The 15,330-nt window shown below is 33.9% G+C and overlaps 1 protein-coding gene across 1 annotated transcript in view; it reads left to right on the top strand.

The window, feature by feature from the left end:
- The window catches only part of DCDC1 (doublecortin domain containing 1), a 451,490-nt gene that overhangs the window by 93,697 nt on the left and 342,463 nt on the right, over positions 1-15,330 (top strand). Inside the window, exon 8 of the mRNA XM_063095688.1 lies at positions 538-704. Within this exon, the coding sequence (XP_062951758.1) occupies positions 538-704 (167 nt within the window). The remainder of the gene's footprint in view (positions 1-537; positions 705-15,330) is intronic.

Genomic DNA, 15,330 nt, shown 5'->3' with positions numbered 1-15,330 from the left:
TATTTTTAAACAGTCTTGCCACCCTGTTTTATGGGTTACTTAAGGAATGGCAATGAAAAGCCTCAAATACAATGGCTTATAAAGGTGTGGATTATATTTTACGAATAATTTCCAGATGTGATGTTTTAGGTATTTAGACTCCTCTACAGGAAGCTATATACAGAAACAACATGGATCTTACAATTTTATCAGGACAATGCAAGTAGATTTCAGCAAGGTTGGTTCCAACTCATCTGTGATAAATGAGAAGATAAGGCAATCAGTGCACACCATGACACTCTGTGCAGCTAGTTAGGCACACTTCAGAACTATTCAGGTGTGCTCACAAAGCTTATGAGTCTTGCATGGGGGGGTATCTCAATATAAATACATCCTTCATGATGGCCACTAGTAATGCGGGAAGTGCCTCTCTTAGACTTAACCCAGGTCAGGTATAAATAATAGATGTTAAGAGTTAGCTCTGGTATTGGGGCTGTGTTCTAGGCAGTGTATTTCAGTTGGGTCAAAAGAATTTTTTTCCCTTCCTTTCTCTTGTAGTTCCTCTGCTTGAAAAATGCCTGCAAAATTCCATCACACCTTTGCGAGGACCACTTTGGGTCTCTAAGGGAGAAGGTTTCAGCCCCTCAGGAGCTAAGATGTACATCCAAGGAGTTCTTTTGGCCTTGTACCAACGATTAAAGTCTGCAAAAAAATATTATAAACAGGTGAGTCATCCCTCTTTAAAAACTGCTTTATTATATGTTTTAAAAATGTACTTGGTTGTATAGAAGCAATGATTGGCATCATGTCATAAAAGAATTGTGACTTTATTTCGTGAGCTCAGCGCCCGTTAGGGAGCCAAAATGCTTCTTCTGTAATCTCAAAGCCAACAATAATGGGGCTAATTGTATCCGTCTTTTGGTATGGGATGTCATATGGTCTCATCTTTTCTTGCTGCATACTGTGCAAAGAGAAGGCAACTCCTTATGTGGAAATTCTGTACAGAATTACTTTAAATAAGAAAATGAATAGATAGCTCGTAAGTTATTGGAGGGTTTAAATGTTCAGCCTTCTATTTTTTTAAAATGTAAAATCAGATTGCTATTGTAGGAGTTGGGCTAAAATATAACAAATCACATTCTGAGAAATAAAATTGTGAATTAACTTCATATCAAGGGTTCTTGATAGGGTACTTACTTCATTTATGCTTATTTAACTTCTATGTTTCAGGGGCCAAAAGTATAGAAATACAATGAATGTATTTGAGTCAGGGTAAACTAGATTTTGTCCTTTAATTTCTATGTATCCATTCCATTATTGTAATGTGTATGTAATGTGTGTGTGTGTTCTATGTATGTGTGTAGAGACTTGATATTTTCTAACTACTTATAGGGACTTTTGATTTATCTTAAAGCAGGATTCAAATTGCAAAGCAGAATAATTGATGTCATTTATAAAATAAAAATAGAGTTTCCACATTTAAAAAAATCCTCTTTGTACTTGTCCTTAAGAAGTGAAGGATACGTTTTTACCATGTTAAATGAGGACTGGGTTTTACATTTCTAACTGGGAGCTTCCAGTTTAGAACTGAGCTCATAGTCTTATGCCACAGGCTGCTGAAAAATGAATATTTTGAAAACATCATGCTATTCTGTTCATGCAGAGAGGAAGGGGAGTGGGAATGGAATGTCAGTCTCAGTGTTCACGCAGCACCTCCTGCTGTCTGGTTTGGAAAAGAACAACTTGTATCGACTGGAAAAATGTGTTGAATTAAAGTATCCAGAACTAGCAAGAAATACCTAACCATGACAAACTTTTACTCGCAAAATGCGTTTGGTTTGCCTCATTAATTAATTTCAGTGGATCCAGAAACAGGATTAATAATTACCATAGATAAGGTTATTCATAATAATAAATATGAAAAAAATAAAAATCCAAACTTATTTTTATGTTCTTGATTAAGCTATCATATGCAAAAGCCTGGTTTAAAATATTTTATTACATTTAGATTTAAATTACTTAACTCAAATATTATTTAATTTTTTAAGATATAATGAAATAAAATGGAGTATGACCAACTGGATTACAACCATTTATTTGCTTTGATTCTACTTATTGGAGAGGCTAAAATTATGTAATATAAAAGAAAACATGGGAACATTTTATAATGCAAAAAAAAAACACCATTAAATCAAATCTAAAGACAAACATTTTCTAAGTTTTATTAAAGGTGAGGATGTTATAGATAAGAAACATCTCAGAAAGTAATGGCATGCTTTTCTTCCTCTGTGCTAAACATTTAAAATTTAAATAAGTATAAACAGCTGTACTGTTCTGAGCATTGTGCGTAAAAAGAGAAAAAAAAAACTTTGAGAATTACTTAGTTTTTTTAATTTGAAAAATGTCTTTATGACTCAAAATTAATGAAAATATGTTTTATTAAATATTAATAAATAAGTATGAGCAAAATTTAACATTTTTAGTGTCTCCAAAATTGTCTATTTGATTAATCTGTAAGAATTTCACCATTATGCCAAATTTCAGAATATTTAAAAACCTAGGCTCTTTGCTATTTCTAATGAACTTTATTTCTTTCACTAAGTTGTCATAATTTAAAGCTCTAGACTCACCAGTTTTAATATTTCTTAAGTTTTATTTTAAAATATAAGAATGAAGAAAGTGAAATAGAAATTTGTCCATTATGCGTTTTCATGCAAATTTCTATTTCTTTAGACATGCTCAATTATACATATTTTTGAGTCTCTTCTTTTGCATTGTTATACCATGACCTAATTTAAATTTATATGTCATGTTTAGAAACGTCACTGTAGTGGTACCATAATCAGGCCATCAGTGGTTAAGTGTTAAGCCTGACAATATGTTTATTTGTGAGAAGGATTTCTTAGCAAATATCCCTCTTAGTGTTAATGAACTTTATTTGAACTACATTTACTTCATTTGACCTTTTGGTAGCCTTTTCCCTTTAGTTTTAAATAATATTGTGTTAAGGAATCATTAGTTAGGTAGGTGAAATGGAGGTGAATGATCATTCCTGTTTCCTTAACAAATTTAAGCTTATAAATCATAGGTTTATATTAACTCTTGATATTTCCATTTATTCCACTTCTGGCATTACATATAAAAACAACAATATTGTTTTGCTCCCTGCCAAAAAGATTATAGACTTTAAATTTTGGCATTCCCAAAGGAAATTTCTTTAAATAAATTGCAATATAGCTTTAAAAGAAAAGTCAGGGCTACCGGTTTTATGTTTATGAACTTATTCATTTTCAGTTTTTAACTTTAGCTTGGCTATTACAGCATGCAAGTGAATTAAGCACACTACATTAGGGTGGTCTTAAATATATACTGATTCGTGTGTATTAAAATGAGATATTATATTTAGGACAGCATAAAGTCACTTAGTCTTACATTTATCACATTTATTTCCTTAAAAATGGAAACATCTTAGAAATTGCTCAGAGCTAAGCAGAATCTATTTAATTGGTAATCTTTGAAATAGCATAAACGAGTTCCTATGAAATGTAGTTAACACTTTCAGCGACAAGGCCTGTTCCATCTCATTAGCATTCCTGTTATGTAGTGGTGCTGTTGGTGGGGGTGTTGGAGTAGGAATGCCATTGTGTCGAGTTCCAGTGTTTGGGGACAAACACTGCTGTGGAAGGAACGTGTGAAAAGGCCACAGTCCTGTCAGTGAATGAGGAAGGCTGTGCTTTCTGTGTGCTTCAAGCAGGGAAGCTGTCATTCATAGGCCTAACACAGCTAAACAGAGGCCAAAACACAAGCCTGCACTACCTTTTAAAATGATATTAGTGATTTTTAAACACAATCTTCTTTATTTATGATCCTACATACAGCTTTTAGTTGCTGTCAGTAAACAAAATATGTCAGTTTATTCAGAAACACTGTAGAGATGCATAAAAGTCAGTGGAACTGTGCCAGGCAGCTACATAAATAATGATTTGGAATAGCTGATGGGGCAGTGTTAAGTACAAACATGATTTTTGGGATACATCCATTTCTAGAACTGTCTTCTCAATTTAGATACTACTTTGAATTTATTCCCTCAACCAACAAAATTCCTGGATACTTTTACATAATGAATGCATAGCACTTTTTTTTTTAATACAATTTTTGAAAGAGCTCATAAACTTTCAGTTTTAATCATTTAAAGCTGGTCATAGTACAGCTTAACAGTTGTTATAAATTGCATAGTCATTTCTGAAATTCAGAGAGAAACAAAGGAAATGAGTATCTGTAATATCTTCTTAAGCACCATCTTAATTATGAAGAGAGCTATAGTCCTTGTGCTGGTTAAGACATGAAAAAATGTATCTATTGTGGATTTAAGAAATTTAAAGAAATTTAAAATCCTGCTGCTAATTTTTAGCACTTTGGAAAGAAATTATCAAGTTTGAGATTAAATTTTAGCTTGTTTGATTACTCACAACAGAATAAATTTTTAAAAAATCTTCAAATATTTCTTAAAATCTTGGGGCATTTTCTAAACTTTGGTAGTGTATTGAAAAACACTGACAATTTCTATTTATGTCGGAAGCTTCAGGGAAATGTTTTATCTCTGTAATTTTAATTTGGAAATGTGTACTTGGGTTATTGATAATAAATCATTACTTAATAAAGTTTGTTTGAGAACTATATAATTTTTGACCTTAGTGGTTTTAAATTTCTGGTGTATATGTAGTCCTTTTTGTTTATTAATTTAAGCAAGGTAACTTTTTTTGAATGTTATTACTATTTCTAAAATTCCATATTTGATACTTGGGTGTAGAAGTCACAGATACTGAATTTCTATTTCAAAAGTTAGGTTTCACTTTTTAAATTGGAATCATTTTGTAGATTTATTTTGCGGGCTTATTATTAGGTGAGAATATGACCATCTAACTTCAGTACATGTTGGTTTTGCAGTTTAAAATTGAAATACATTTTATTAATATGCTAAACTAAGCTCTGCTTTAACTTAGATTTTGTTTAAAAAATTATGTAGCTAATGTTGGCTCACTTTACCCACACTTTCAATAAGTTTGATGCTCAAATACCAAACAACAATAATAATATGATTCTATTCAGAATTGATTCAGTTAAAAATGTGCTGATACAATTTTTTTATTGCAAAAAAGTATTTTAAAAGGAATCTTAGTGTTTTAATTTTCCATAAAAGAAGTGTTGAAAGTCTGTCTTTTCAGATCCCCCGTGTCTTAGGTTAATTAAAATCATTTATTGGTCCTAACATTACTGAAGGAATAATTATTTCTATTTCATTTTCTACGTATACTTTAAAATTGAGCTATGTTCTTGATTTAGACTTTCTGGAGCAATACTCAAAATATTTCAATTTTGAACAAACTTCTTACTATCCTTTAAAACCTTAGAACAAAATCTGTAATATATAAACATATTAAAAACATGAAAATTAGTGTGGCAGTCATTTCAAAATGAAAACTGCTTCTAAAGTTTCTGATTAACAGTTTTTTAGAATATTAGGCTTTTTGTAGATTTGAGTGATTTTTGATTCTTTTCCCCCTGAAACCAAGCTGCATTCTAGTTACATGAAGTATTTTAAGAACCTTAAACTTGTGTCTTTTTCTAAGTGTCATGCTTTGAGCAGGCCTAACATCAGTTAAATGAAGTGAAAATTGCATTCTTGTCTTGATAGAGATGAAAATGGATTTCTGGTCATGAAATAGATGTAGTTGTCACTTTTTAAAAAAGGTGTCAGCAGTTTGCTTCAGCGAGTAAGGTGCCAATTCAGTATGGCAGTAAACTTGTGATCTGAGCAATCAATAAAATGCTTCAATAACTTCTGCTTCATTACACTTATAATAAGAGGCTATAGATCCATGGCACATAAAATGTTGATAAAGAGGATACATGGGGATAGACTGTGACAATTTTCTCTAAAGTACAGTAAGTGCAATATTGCCATCTAGAGTTTGTGCATAGGTAATTATCACAGAGGGGAAAAAACCAACAGTGGAATAAAACAAAAAGTGATATTGAAATACTGCTTATTTTTCATCATTTATCCATGACACATTTATCTTCATAGAACATTTCATTTGACTTGTCATAAACCTGTTTAGGTCAGGAGAAAAATGTTCAAATCTGTATTTTTCTCTAATTCTCTTAGAATTGTACTACCAAATGTCAAATATTTATCTCTGGCTCAAAATTAAATTTTCTTCCATGGAAACTATTAAATAATTCACTTTGGAAAAAAGTTAGAGATTTTTTTTGCATGGTGATTCAGTTATATGAAAAGAGAGAGCTTATTGACATGCATCCCTCTCAATTAAAAAAATTGCCTTTATTAATATTAAATATGCCTTCAAAAACTAAGAGCCAACTTATTTTAAAAATGATATTTTAAAATGAATATATTTTATTTATTTATTTATTTATTTATTTATTTTAAAGGAATGATATTTTATTCACTATACGTGTGTGTGTGTGTGTCTGTGTGTGACCGGTAAGGGGATCGCAACCCTTGGCTTGGTGTCGGCCGCACCACACTCAGCCAGTGAGCGCACCGGCCATCCCTACATAGGATCCAAACCCACGGCCTCGGTGCTCCCAGCGCCGCACTCGGCCGAGTGAGCCACGGGTCGGCCCCTAATATATTTTATTTTAAAAGTACCTATGTAATTATGAAAATTTTTCTGAAGGTTGAGTTCTATTTGGGAATTGCCTAAGAATGTGTCTTTACCTTTACCAACATATTAAAAAATATCAGACATAACCTTATTTTTCTTGATTAATTAAAAATTATTTAAATTATTTCATTTCATACCACTTTTTGAATTAAATAATATGGAAAACATTTTAAAATAGAGCATTATTGAAACCTTTCTTCCTCTGAACTTGTGACTGCATAATAGAAAATTTTATAAAAATCTGAATGTCAGTGTTTTATGATACTTAATACAGATAAAGTAAACTAGTATGGATATAGATTGACTTATTAAGGAAAGTTAACTAATCTGGAAAGGGTTACTACTTTAATTCTTCTGTTTATCAATTTTTCTATTGAGACACACAACTTTTATAAATTATAGAGCTAGGCCTTTAGGTTTCCCTGAGAAGAATAATTTGGCATTAATATATTAGTAATGCACTTTTTCTAATATACTATTTATATGTTTGGTGTTTTCATATATCTATGTATGAACAACTTCCACATTGTAAAAAATGGAAATGATTATAACATTAGTTTATTTTCATTTTCTGACCAAAAGTTTATCCTCATGTTATATTTTTAATGTTATAATTCTAATGTTATGTTTTTCTACTTCTTTGTAATTTAAGACAACTCTTTAGTTAGATGAAGATAAATTATTTTGAAATTTATAATCATACCGCTTAGAAAATGTTGCATTTTAAAACCTCCAAATAGGTATAGAATTGTTCTGGTAAAGTAAGTGAAAGTAGACCTGACAAATTTTCTTTAAATTACTCAACCACCTACAGGTATTATTGTCTATGACTCTTTTGAAATGAGAATAAATTTTATAGAGTTACAGCAGCAAAGCAAAAGAGTGTGTTTGATAGATTCCCCGAACAGTTTCAACACCCACAGGTATTATTTGTAAGAAAACAATCATGCCGAGTCTTCAGCTGGTTAGAGAGGGCACAGTATTCTATCTTCACCTGACATCCTATCTGTTCCGTCAACATCCTGGGCCCCCTGCCTGCAGCCCCCTCCTCCCAAAACAATAATGCTCAGTGAGAGGTTTGTGTGAATGGACAAGAATATGAATGTTTTTTTTTTTTCCCCTTGAGGAACTAAAACAGTATTGAAGGTACTTTCTTAGGGGGAGGAAAACCAACTGTCTTGAGGATTAACTAGTATTTTGTATTTACTATTTAAATTGATCGATGTTGTCAGTGACTGCAAGTTAACATCTTTGATTATGAAGAAATCTGACTAATGATTAATAAAGGGAGACATGTGAGTGTTAAGCTTTGCTTCATTTTACTCAGAGACAGAGTGGTTTCCTATCACCTGTTGTTAATAGCATTACCTTGAATAAGAGTAAACATCAATCTTAAACCGCTGATTTAAAAATATAATTTATTCTTTACTTACATATTTGGAGCAAAAGATGGAAATGAATATAACATTAATCTATTGCTCTCTTCAGTCAAATTTTCTCAAGTTAGCTATGTTAGAAAATCAACTTTACACAATTTTCTAAAAAGAAAATCAGTATTCTCTTACATTTCTAAAAGATCTGAAGTTTCTAAATATAGCCAGTAAATGCATGGAAAAAAGGATACAACAAGAATTTGTTTATCAGTAATATATGTCACTTGGAAGTAAATGCTGAAAGTTTCAGAGAAGAGAATTATAGCATAAAGAAAAGATGCTGGGAAGATCCAAGTCATCAGAATTGGCAAATCACAGGTGAGTTATATCTTCTAAAGCTGTACTGCCCAATAAACTATTTTCAAGTGGCTTTTAAATTTAAATTAATTAAAATTAAAGAAAATTAAAAATTCAGTTCCTCAGTCTCACTAGCCATATTTCAAGTGCTCAGTAGCTACATCATCACTGAAAGTTCTGTTGACAATGCTGTTTTAGAAGGAAGAAAGTTGGTCAGATACCCCAATGATACTTCTGACATCAGATTCCTCATTCTATGACTAACAAAATAACAAAGGATATTTTAACATGATCAGGGTTTAATTCATTGTTGGGTAGGTAACGTAATCTAGTCTTCACAAAATAAAATTAAACAAAAATTGTCAAAACAAAACGAAACAAAACTCACATAAGTCACAATCTATTCGCCATCTAACCACCAGGTGGACACCTTTAGGCCATGTTCAGTGTCATTCAGGATCCCTGCAAATGAACCACACAGTGTGGCGTCTTTAGAGACTATTTTTCTGGTAGTCACTGTTTTAACCCTGTCTTGTTTAGTTAGAAAACATCCCCCTTCAAAAAAATAGAGAACTGAAGAAGATAAACCCACATAATGAAGTGTTGGGTAGTTTTGTATGTGCTGTGTATATGTATTAACCAGGACTGAAGATACAGAACTATCCAAGACCTGGCCCTTAGGAAGCTTATGTTCCTGTTTTGAAGACAAGATATACCCACATGAAACTATTAGGGAATATACTTAAAAGTTCATAGTTAAGTGCTAAGACACATTGTACAGATTCTATCTATGTGTTATGGAAGCTTACATAAAATAAAGACTAGTGAAAAAGTAGAATGAAAGCATTTTAAGGTTGAAATGAACTTTAGAGGCCATATAATCCAGTGTTCTCGTTTTATAGATAAGACAATAATAATACTTAAATCTTTGGGTTGTTGTGAGGATTGAATGATGTATGTAAAGATAAAGCTCTTAAAACAGTACCTGAAACATAGTAAGTGGTCAGTAGGGGTTAGCTATCATCATCATCATCAGCATCATCACTGTCTTTATTGTAATATTACAAAGTTATTGAGACTAGTGGCTGTAAGGTGCCACTAAGATGAGACAGCGAGGTAGAGTTGTAATGGAACTGGATGGAGGTCAGTCTTCAGTGTTAAGGGTAGGCAAAGCATGCTTCATTAACTGAAATATAAGAAGGGTTTGAAAAAGAGACTCTCAGATAGAAAATGGCGTGAAGTCAGGAGTGAACAAGATATCATTTTCAAACAGGTTCTACTTGATACAAAAAAGGTTATTGGTGACCTCTGGAAGACAATCAAACCTTAGAGTGAATAGAGTTATAGGAAGAATTGATGTTGAAGAAATAAGGACAGTGGGTATAGGTAGGACCTCTCAGACACTGAGAGTGGCCGTATATTTTTGAGGTTTATATTACAGTATATTAAATAATTAAGAAATGACAAAATAGAATTTTAAAACCATTGAGGGTATTTTACATGATTGCATTTAAAAATTAACTTTATCAACAAAATCACAATATGATGTAAGTGTTATATTTACATGATAATTATGACACTTATAAGATATATTAATTCATAACCCATATAGGTGGCATGGTATGGTGATGAGACAACAGTTTCAAAACAACTTTTCTTCAGTTGATCCCGTCACTGTATCTTTTTGATTATGTGTATAATTTTATTTGGAGATAATGAAAAAGGCTAAATTTGTGACCCTTTTTGAATGTAAGGTCAAGGTCAAAAGACCTTCCTTAACCTCAGGATCTGAGATCATGGAATAGTTGGGTATATGGAGGAGAAAGAAAGTCACTAGGTTTGGAAAACATGCTAGGAAGGAGATACCTGTTGCAAGAAAGCAAATTCACTCACATCACACAAGATATGCAAAGAAGTATTTTCTTTATTTTGTCTAAATCTGATTCGACCTTTTACACAAGCTACCACTTAAGGTAGTGGGGGAAAAGTAACAACTAAATTTGATTCAGACCAAATAATTTAACCAGTTCTTTTAGGCAGTGCTCATCAGCCTTTCGGATAAAGATGCTAACATGCTCATATTTCTGCCCTTTCTGTTTTCCCTGCAGTCATCTGTGTTTATGGGTGGAGAAGGGACATTAAGTCACAACTGGCATTGTTTCATACAGGTACACAAAGGAGATGGATGTCTAGATACTCAATTTTCATATGTACTTTTTACTAAAATCATTCTGCCTGAGAATGGCCTGCAGTGGAAGTGCATGCCATTTTTTATTTCCTATCTTATGTTCACCCTTAAGAAAACCTCTTCCACATCCTGAATCTACTCTGCTGTTTCATCCTGGGGTGTAAAAACCTCCAGGGACCAAACAAAGGGACACTTTGACAATATTGGTGTCATAACGTTGTGGTAGGGCTCTGAATCTTTCTTTGTTGTTATATATATATATATATATATATGTTTCTGTTAAGAAAGAAGTGGGATAAAAATATGAAGTTGAAGAGAAAAAGGAAAGATATAAACTTCCTGATTGTAAAGGAAAAGTGTTTTCTATGTTTTAAAAAATGGGTAATGTTGGTATAAAACTGCTCTGGTATTTAATTTCACGGGATAGATTTAAAAACACCAATTTAACAGTTTTTTTTTTTTTTTTTTGACCGGTAAGGGGATCGCAACCCTTGGCACAGTGTGGTCTGCACCACGCTCAGCCAGTGAGCGCACCGGCCATCCCTATATAGGATCCGAACCCGCGGCCTTGGCGCTCCCAGCGCCGCACTCTCCCGAGTGAGCCAGGGGGCTGGCCCCCAATTTAACAGTTTTATTTAGTAGTGCCAATATTTATAATATGCCAGAAATTATATCTTTTGCAATTGTTTTAAAGCTAATGATAAAAAATTTTAAACATCAACTTAAAATGTTGGTACATGGTTTTCTAAGTGAGGGGTATCTAGTTTTCTCAAGTTGTCCTTTGAGCCATATGGTCTCTAACTACAGAGACATGAGTGGTCTTGCCGCTGAGGTCTGCAGCTGATGTAATTTCCGAACTGCTGACTGCTCTCTGCTTGGTGAGGAGTGCTCTCAGGAAGCTGTAGCCTTAGCTTGGCTCTCACTGAGTTTCTACCACATTCTCCATCTTGCCCTTGGCCTAAATTGGCCGTCCTCTAGCCTGTGCAGTGCAGTAAGTGAAGGCATTTTAACCCTTAATATTTTTGTTATTTCTCTCAGCCATTTTTAAGTGTACAGTTCAGTGGTATTAAATATATTTACATTGCTGTGCAACAGATTTCTAGAACTTTTTTATCTTGCAAAATTGAAACTTTATACCCCATTAAACGCTAATTTCCCCTCTCTTCTACCACTAGTCCTTGGCAACCATCTTCTTTTTGTTTCTATGATTTTGTCTAGATACCTCATATGGATGAAGTCATATAGTATTTGTCATTTTGTGACTGGCTTATTTCACTTAGCATAATATATTTGAGGTTCATCCATGTTGTAACATGTGACAGGATTTCCTTCTTTTTTAAGACTGCATAAATATTCCATTGTATGTATGTACCGCATTCTTTTTAATCCATTTAACTGTCAATGGACATCTGGGCTGCTTCTACCTCTTGACCATTGTGAATAATGCTGCGATGAATATGGGTGTGCAAATATCTTTTACAGGTGCTGCTTTGAATTTTTTGGATATACACTTAGAATACGGATTTGCTGGATCATATACGTGTGAGGAAAAAACACAAGCAGCCGAGGTGTGCTTTTCCTCTGCTCTTACAGCATAATCATCAACACAGAAGACTTCTGACTTCTGTGGCCAAATGTGTGGAGATTTCTTCCCACTGGCAAGCAAGCAAGTGATTTTCTAGTAGACACAAGCTGGGTGTTCTCCAATTCAATTCCAACACTATCTACCTGGAGATATTGTCAGATCCCATAGGTTGAGGACTCAGTCTCCCCTTCTGATGCCAGTTGCAAGCTACAGGTTGTTTTACTTGTGCATCTGACTGACTGGCTCTAAATTGGGATTCCCACAACCCCCTCCTTGGGTTCAAAGAATTTGCTGAGTGGCTCACAGAACTCAGGGAGATACTTACTTACATTTATGCATTTTTAAAGGATATCACAAAGGATATAGATGAAGAGATACATAGGGCAAGGTATAGGAGAAGGGGTGTCAAGCTTCCCTGTCCTCCCCAAGTGCACCACCCTCCAGAAACTGCCATGTATTTAGCTATATGGAAGCTCCCTGACCCCTGTGCTTTGGGATTTCTATGGAAGCTTCATTACATTAAGCATGATTGGAGCATGGACAATAATGTGGAAATGTGATTGGATAGAAAGGGTATGAAATAATGGTAATAGATTGGGTGGGGAAACCTGGCAAGGCCTGTTTGTTCAGATTCTTCTTGGCTTTTCTGTGTAGCATTCCTTCCTCCCTGGTATGGGGCAGGACTCCTTCTCAAATGGGGGACTTATGAACTACAATCAGATAAGGTAGGTCATAGAAATTTTTTATGGCCAGCTCCAAGACAGAAAGGTGGGAGAAGGTTAGAACATGCCAAGAACTGCAGATAAAAACCAAAATATTAATATCATAATTAAGTTAAGTTTATTCCTAAATATTTTATCCTTCTTAATGCTATAGTAAATGGGATTGTTTTCTTAATTTCCTTTTCAGATTGATTATTGATAGAGTATTAAAACGCAACTGATTTTTGTGTGTTGATTTTGTATATTGCAACTTAGCAAAAATTGTTTATTAGTTATAATAATTTATTGTGGAATCTTTAGGGTGTTCTACATATAAGATTTTCTCATCTGTAAACAGAGATAATTTTACTTTTTTTTTTTTTTCCAATTTGGATTCTTTTTCATGTCTAGTTGCTCTGGCCAGAACTTCCAGTACTATGTTGAATAATAGTGGTGAGGGTAGACATCCTTGCCTTGTTCCTTGTCTTTAAGAAAAGCTTTCAGTTTTCCACTGTTGAGCATGATGTTAGCTATTAGCTTTATATACATGAATTTTACTGTTCTGAGGTAATTTCCTTCTAATCCTAGTTTGTTGAGTATTTTTTTTTGTCAAATTCTTCTTCTGCTTTAATCGAGGTGATCATGTGGTTTTTGTCCTTCATTTTGTTAATGTGGAGTATTATATTTATTGATTTTTATATGTTGAACCATCCTTGCATTCCAGGTATAAGTCCCACTTGATTATTAGCCCTTAAATTTGTGGCCTTTCTGGCTTGTGGCTTTCCTACTTTTTGGTTCCCCAGGAGCTATGTGAGAATTTGTGGGTCTTATCCACACCCCAACTGAAAACAATTCAAGAAAGCTAGATTATGACCCTCTTTCTGCCTCTTACACACTATTCCACTGCATTTACTTGGTGATTTCATCCCTTCACCCCACTTAAGCCCACACCTCTATCCAAGGTTGGTGAAGGGGGCAGCCTTAATACAGTCACCTCCCAGATTATCAAATCAGAAGCCAGATGAAAGCCTTTTTTTCTTAGTATTCTCCTCAACTTATCTGTAATGTCTGCTCCTCTCTGGGCTAAAACCAGGAGAAAACAGATCAAGCCCTGTGTATGTCAGCTCTATTACACCTCCCCTATTTCTTTCTTACTTTTTTCTTCACAATCCCTTGAGACAGAATTGGAGAACTTTGAACTTTTTTTTAACCTCTTCCATATCTGTTGCTTTTAAACTTCTTTGACCCAAAATCCATAGTAAGAAATACATTTCATGTTATAATCCACACTAGAAAATATGTATTTTATTTTACAATCCAGAATTATATGCATATCTCTCTACATATGGATATCATAAAGCATGAGTTTTTCAAAATATGATTTAATTTTACTACATTTGGAGAATTGTTAAAACACTGGTGTGGACCCACTAAATTCATTTTACAACCCACCAATGTATTGTTTCAAGGATGTATTTCACTCTATACACACTAATCTGGCTTTTTAAATTAAAAATTTTGCCCAGTATTTCGTTATTAAATTTTGAAACATAAGGAAATAGTCTTTGAATTTTACAGTGACTACCCATATACTTACCACATAGATTCTACAATTGAAATTTTACTACACTTGCTTTATCAAGTGGCTATTCATTTATCCATCTATCCATTTTTGATGCATGTACTGTTTTCTTTCTTTGTTTCTTTCCTTCTTTCTTTCTTTTTTATAAACTTGTAAATGTTCCGATTGATGTGGTGCCTGTTTGTTAAATATTTTGAATGTCACTGTGAACCAGAGGTAGAAAAGAAACACAAAGCTATGAGGAGAACTAAAGCCATAGATCTGCTGGGCTGCTGGCTGGAAGTAAGCTGTGGTGGCTACTGAAGGATAACAGGTACTTAAAAGGCTGTGTGTGAGCTGGGGGCCAGAACTTAGTTCACTGTGCGAAGGCAGGGACAGGGGTTCCCAATCCTCCTAATCCCTATCTTAGTCTAGCCCATGAAAGCAGGCTGAACAAATGTGCAGACCTACTGACAAGACCACTGGGTTATAGAGGCCTCTGGGACTATTGAATGAAGGAGAGGCACAAAGACATGGCTTTATTTCTTAGAACTGAGCCAACTCCTATTGCTTGTGTGACCAGATGTGTATTATCCATAATAGCACCAAACAATCTTTGAGGACTTGGTTCTGCACAGGGATCAGTGAACTGGATGGAGGCAATTGAAGTACTCCTCATTAGGACGGAGAAGTAGTCAAGAAGGAGAGATAGCCTATTCAGAACTAGCCTGCAAACCAAAATGCGGACACACGTGAAGAAATCTAATGCTAAGACAGACCATAAAATCAACAATTAGAGTATATATTTATGCCAGATGAATTTAATTGGAACAATCTGGCAAAGACTTACATTCAGTATGTTAAGAGTGAACAAAGAGATAAATAAAGGTATAA

The sequence above is a fragment of the Cynocephalus volans genome, chromosome 4 (genome assembly GCF_027409185.1).
Source record: "Cynocephalus volans isolate mCynVol1 chromosome 4, mCynVol1.pri, whole genome shotgun sequence".
Lineage (NCBI taxonomy): Eukaryota > Metazoa > Chordata > Mammalia > Dermoptera > Cynocephalidae > Cynocephalus > Cynocephalus volans.
This window is presented reverse-complemented; position numbering and strand designations above follow the sequence as displayed.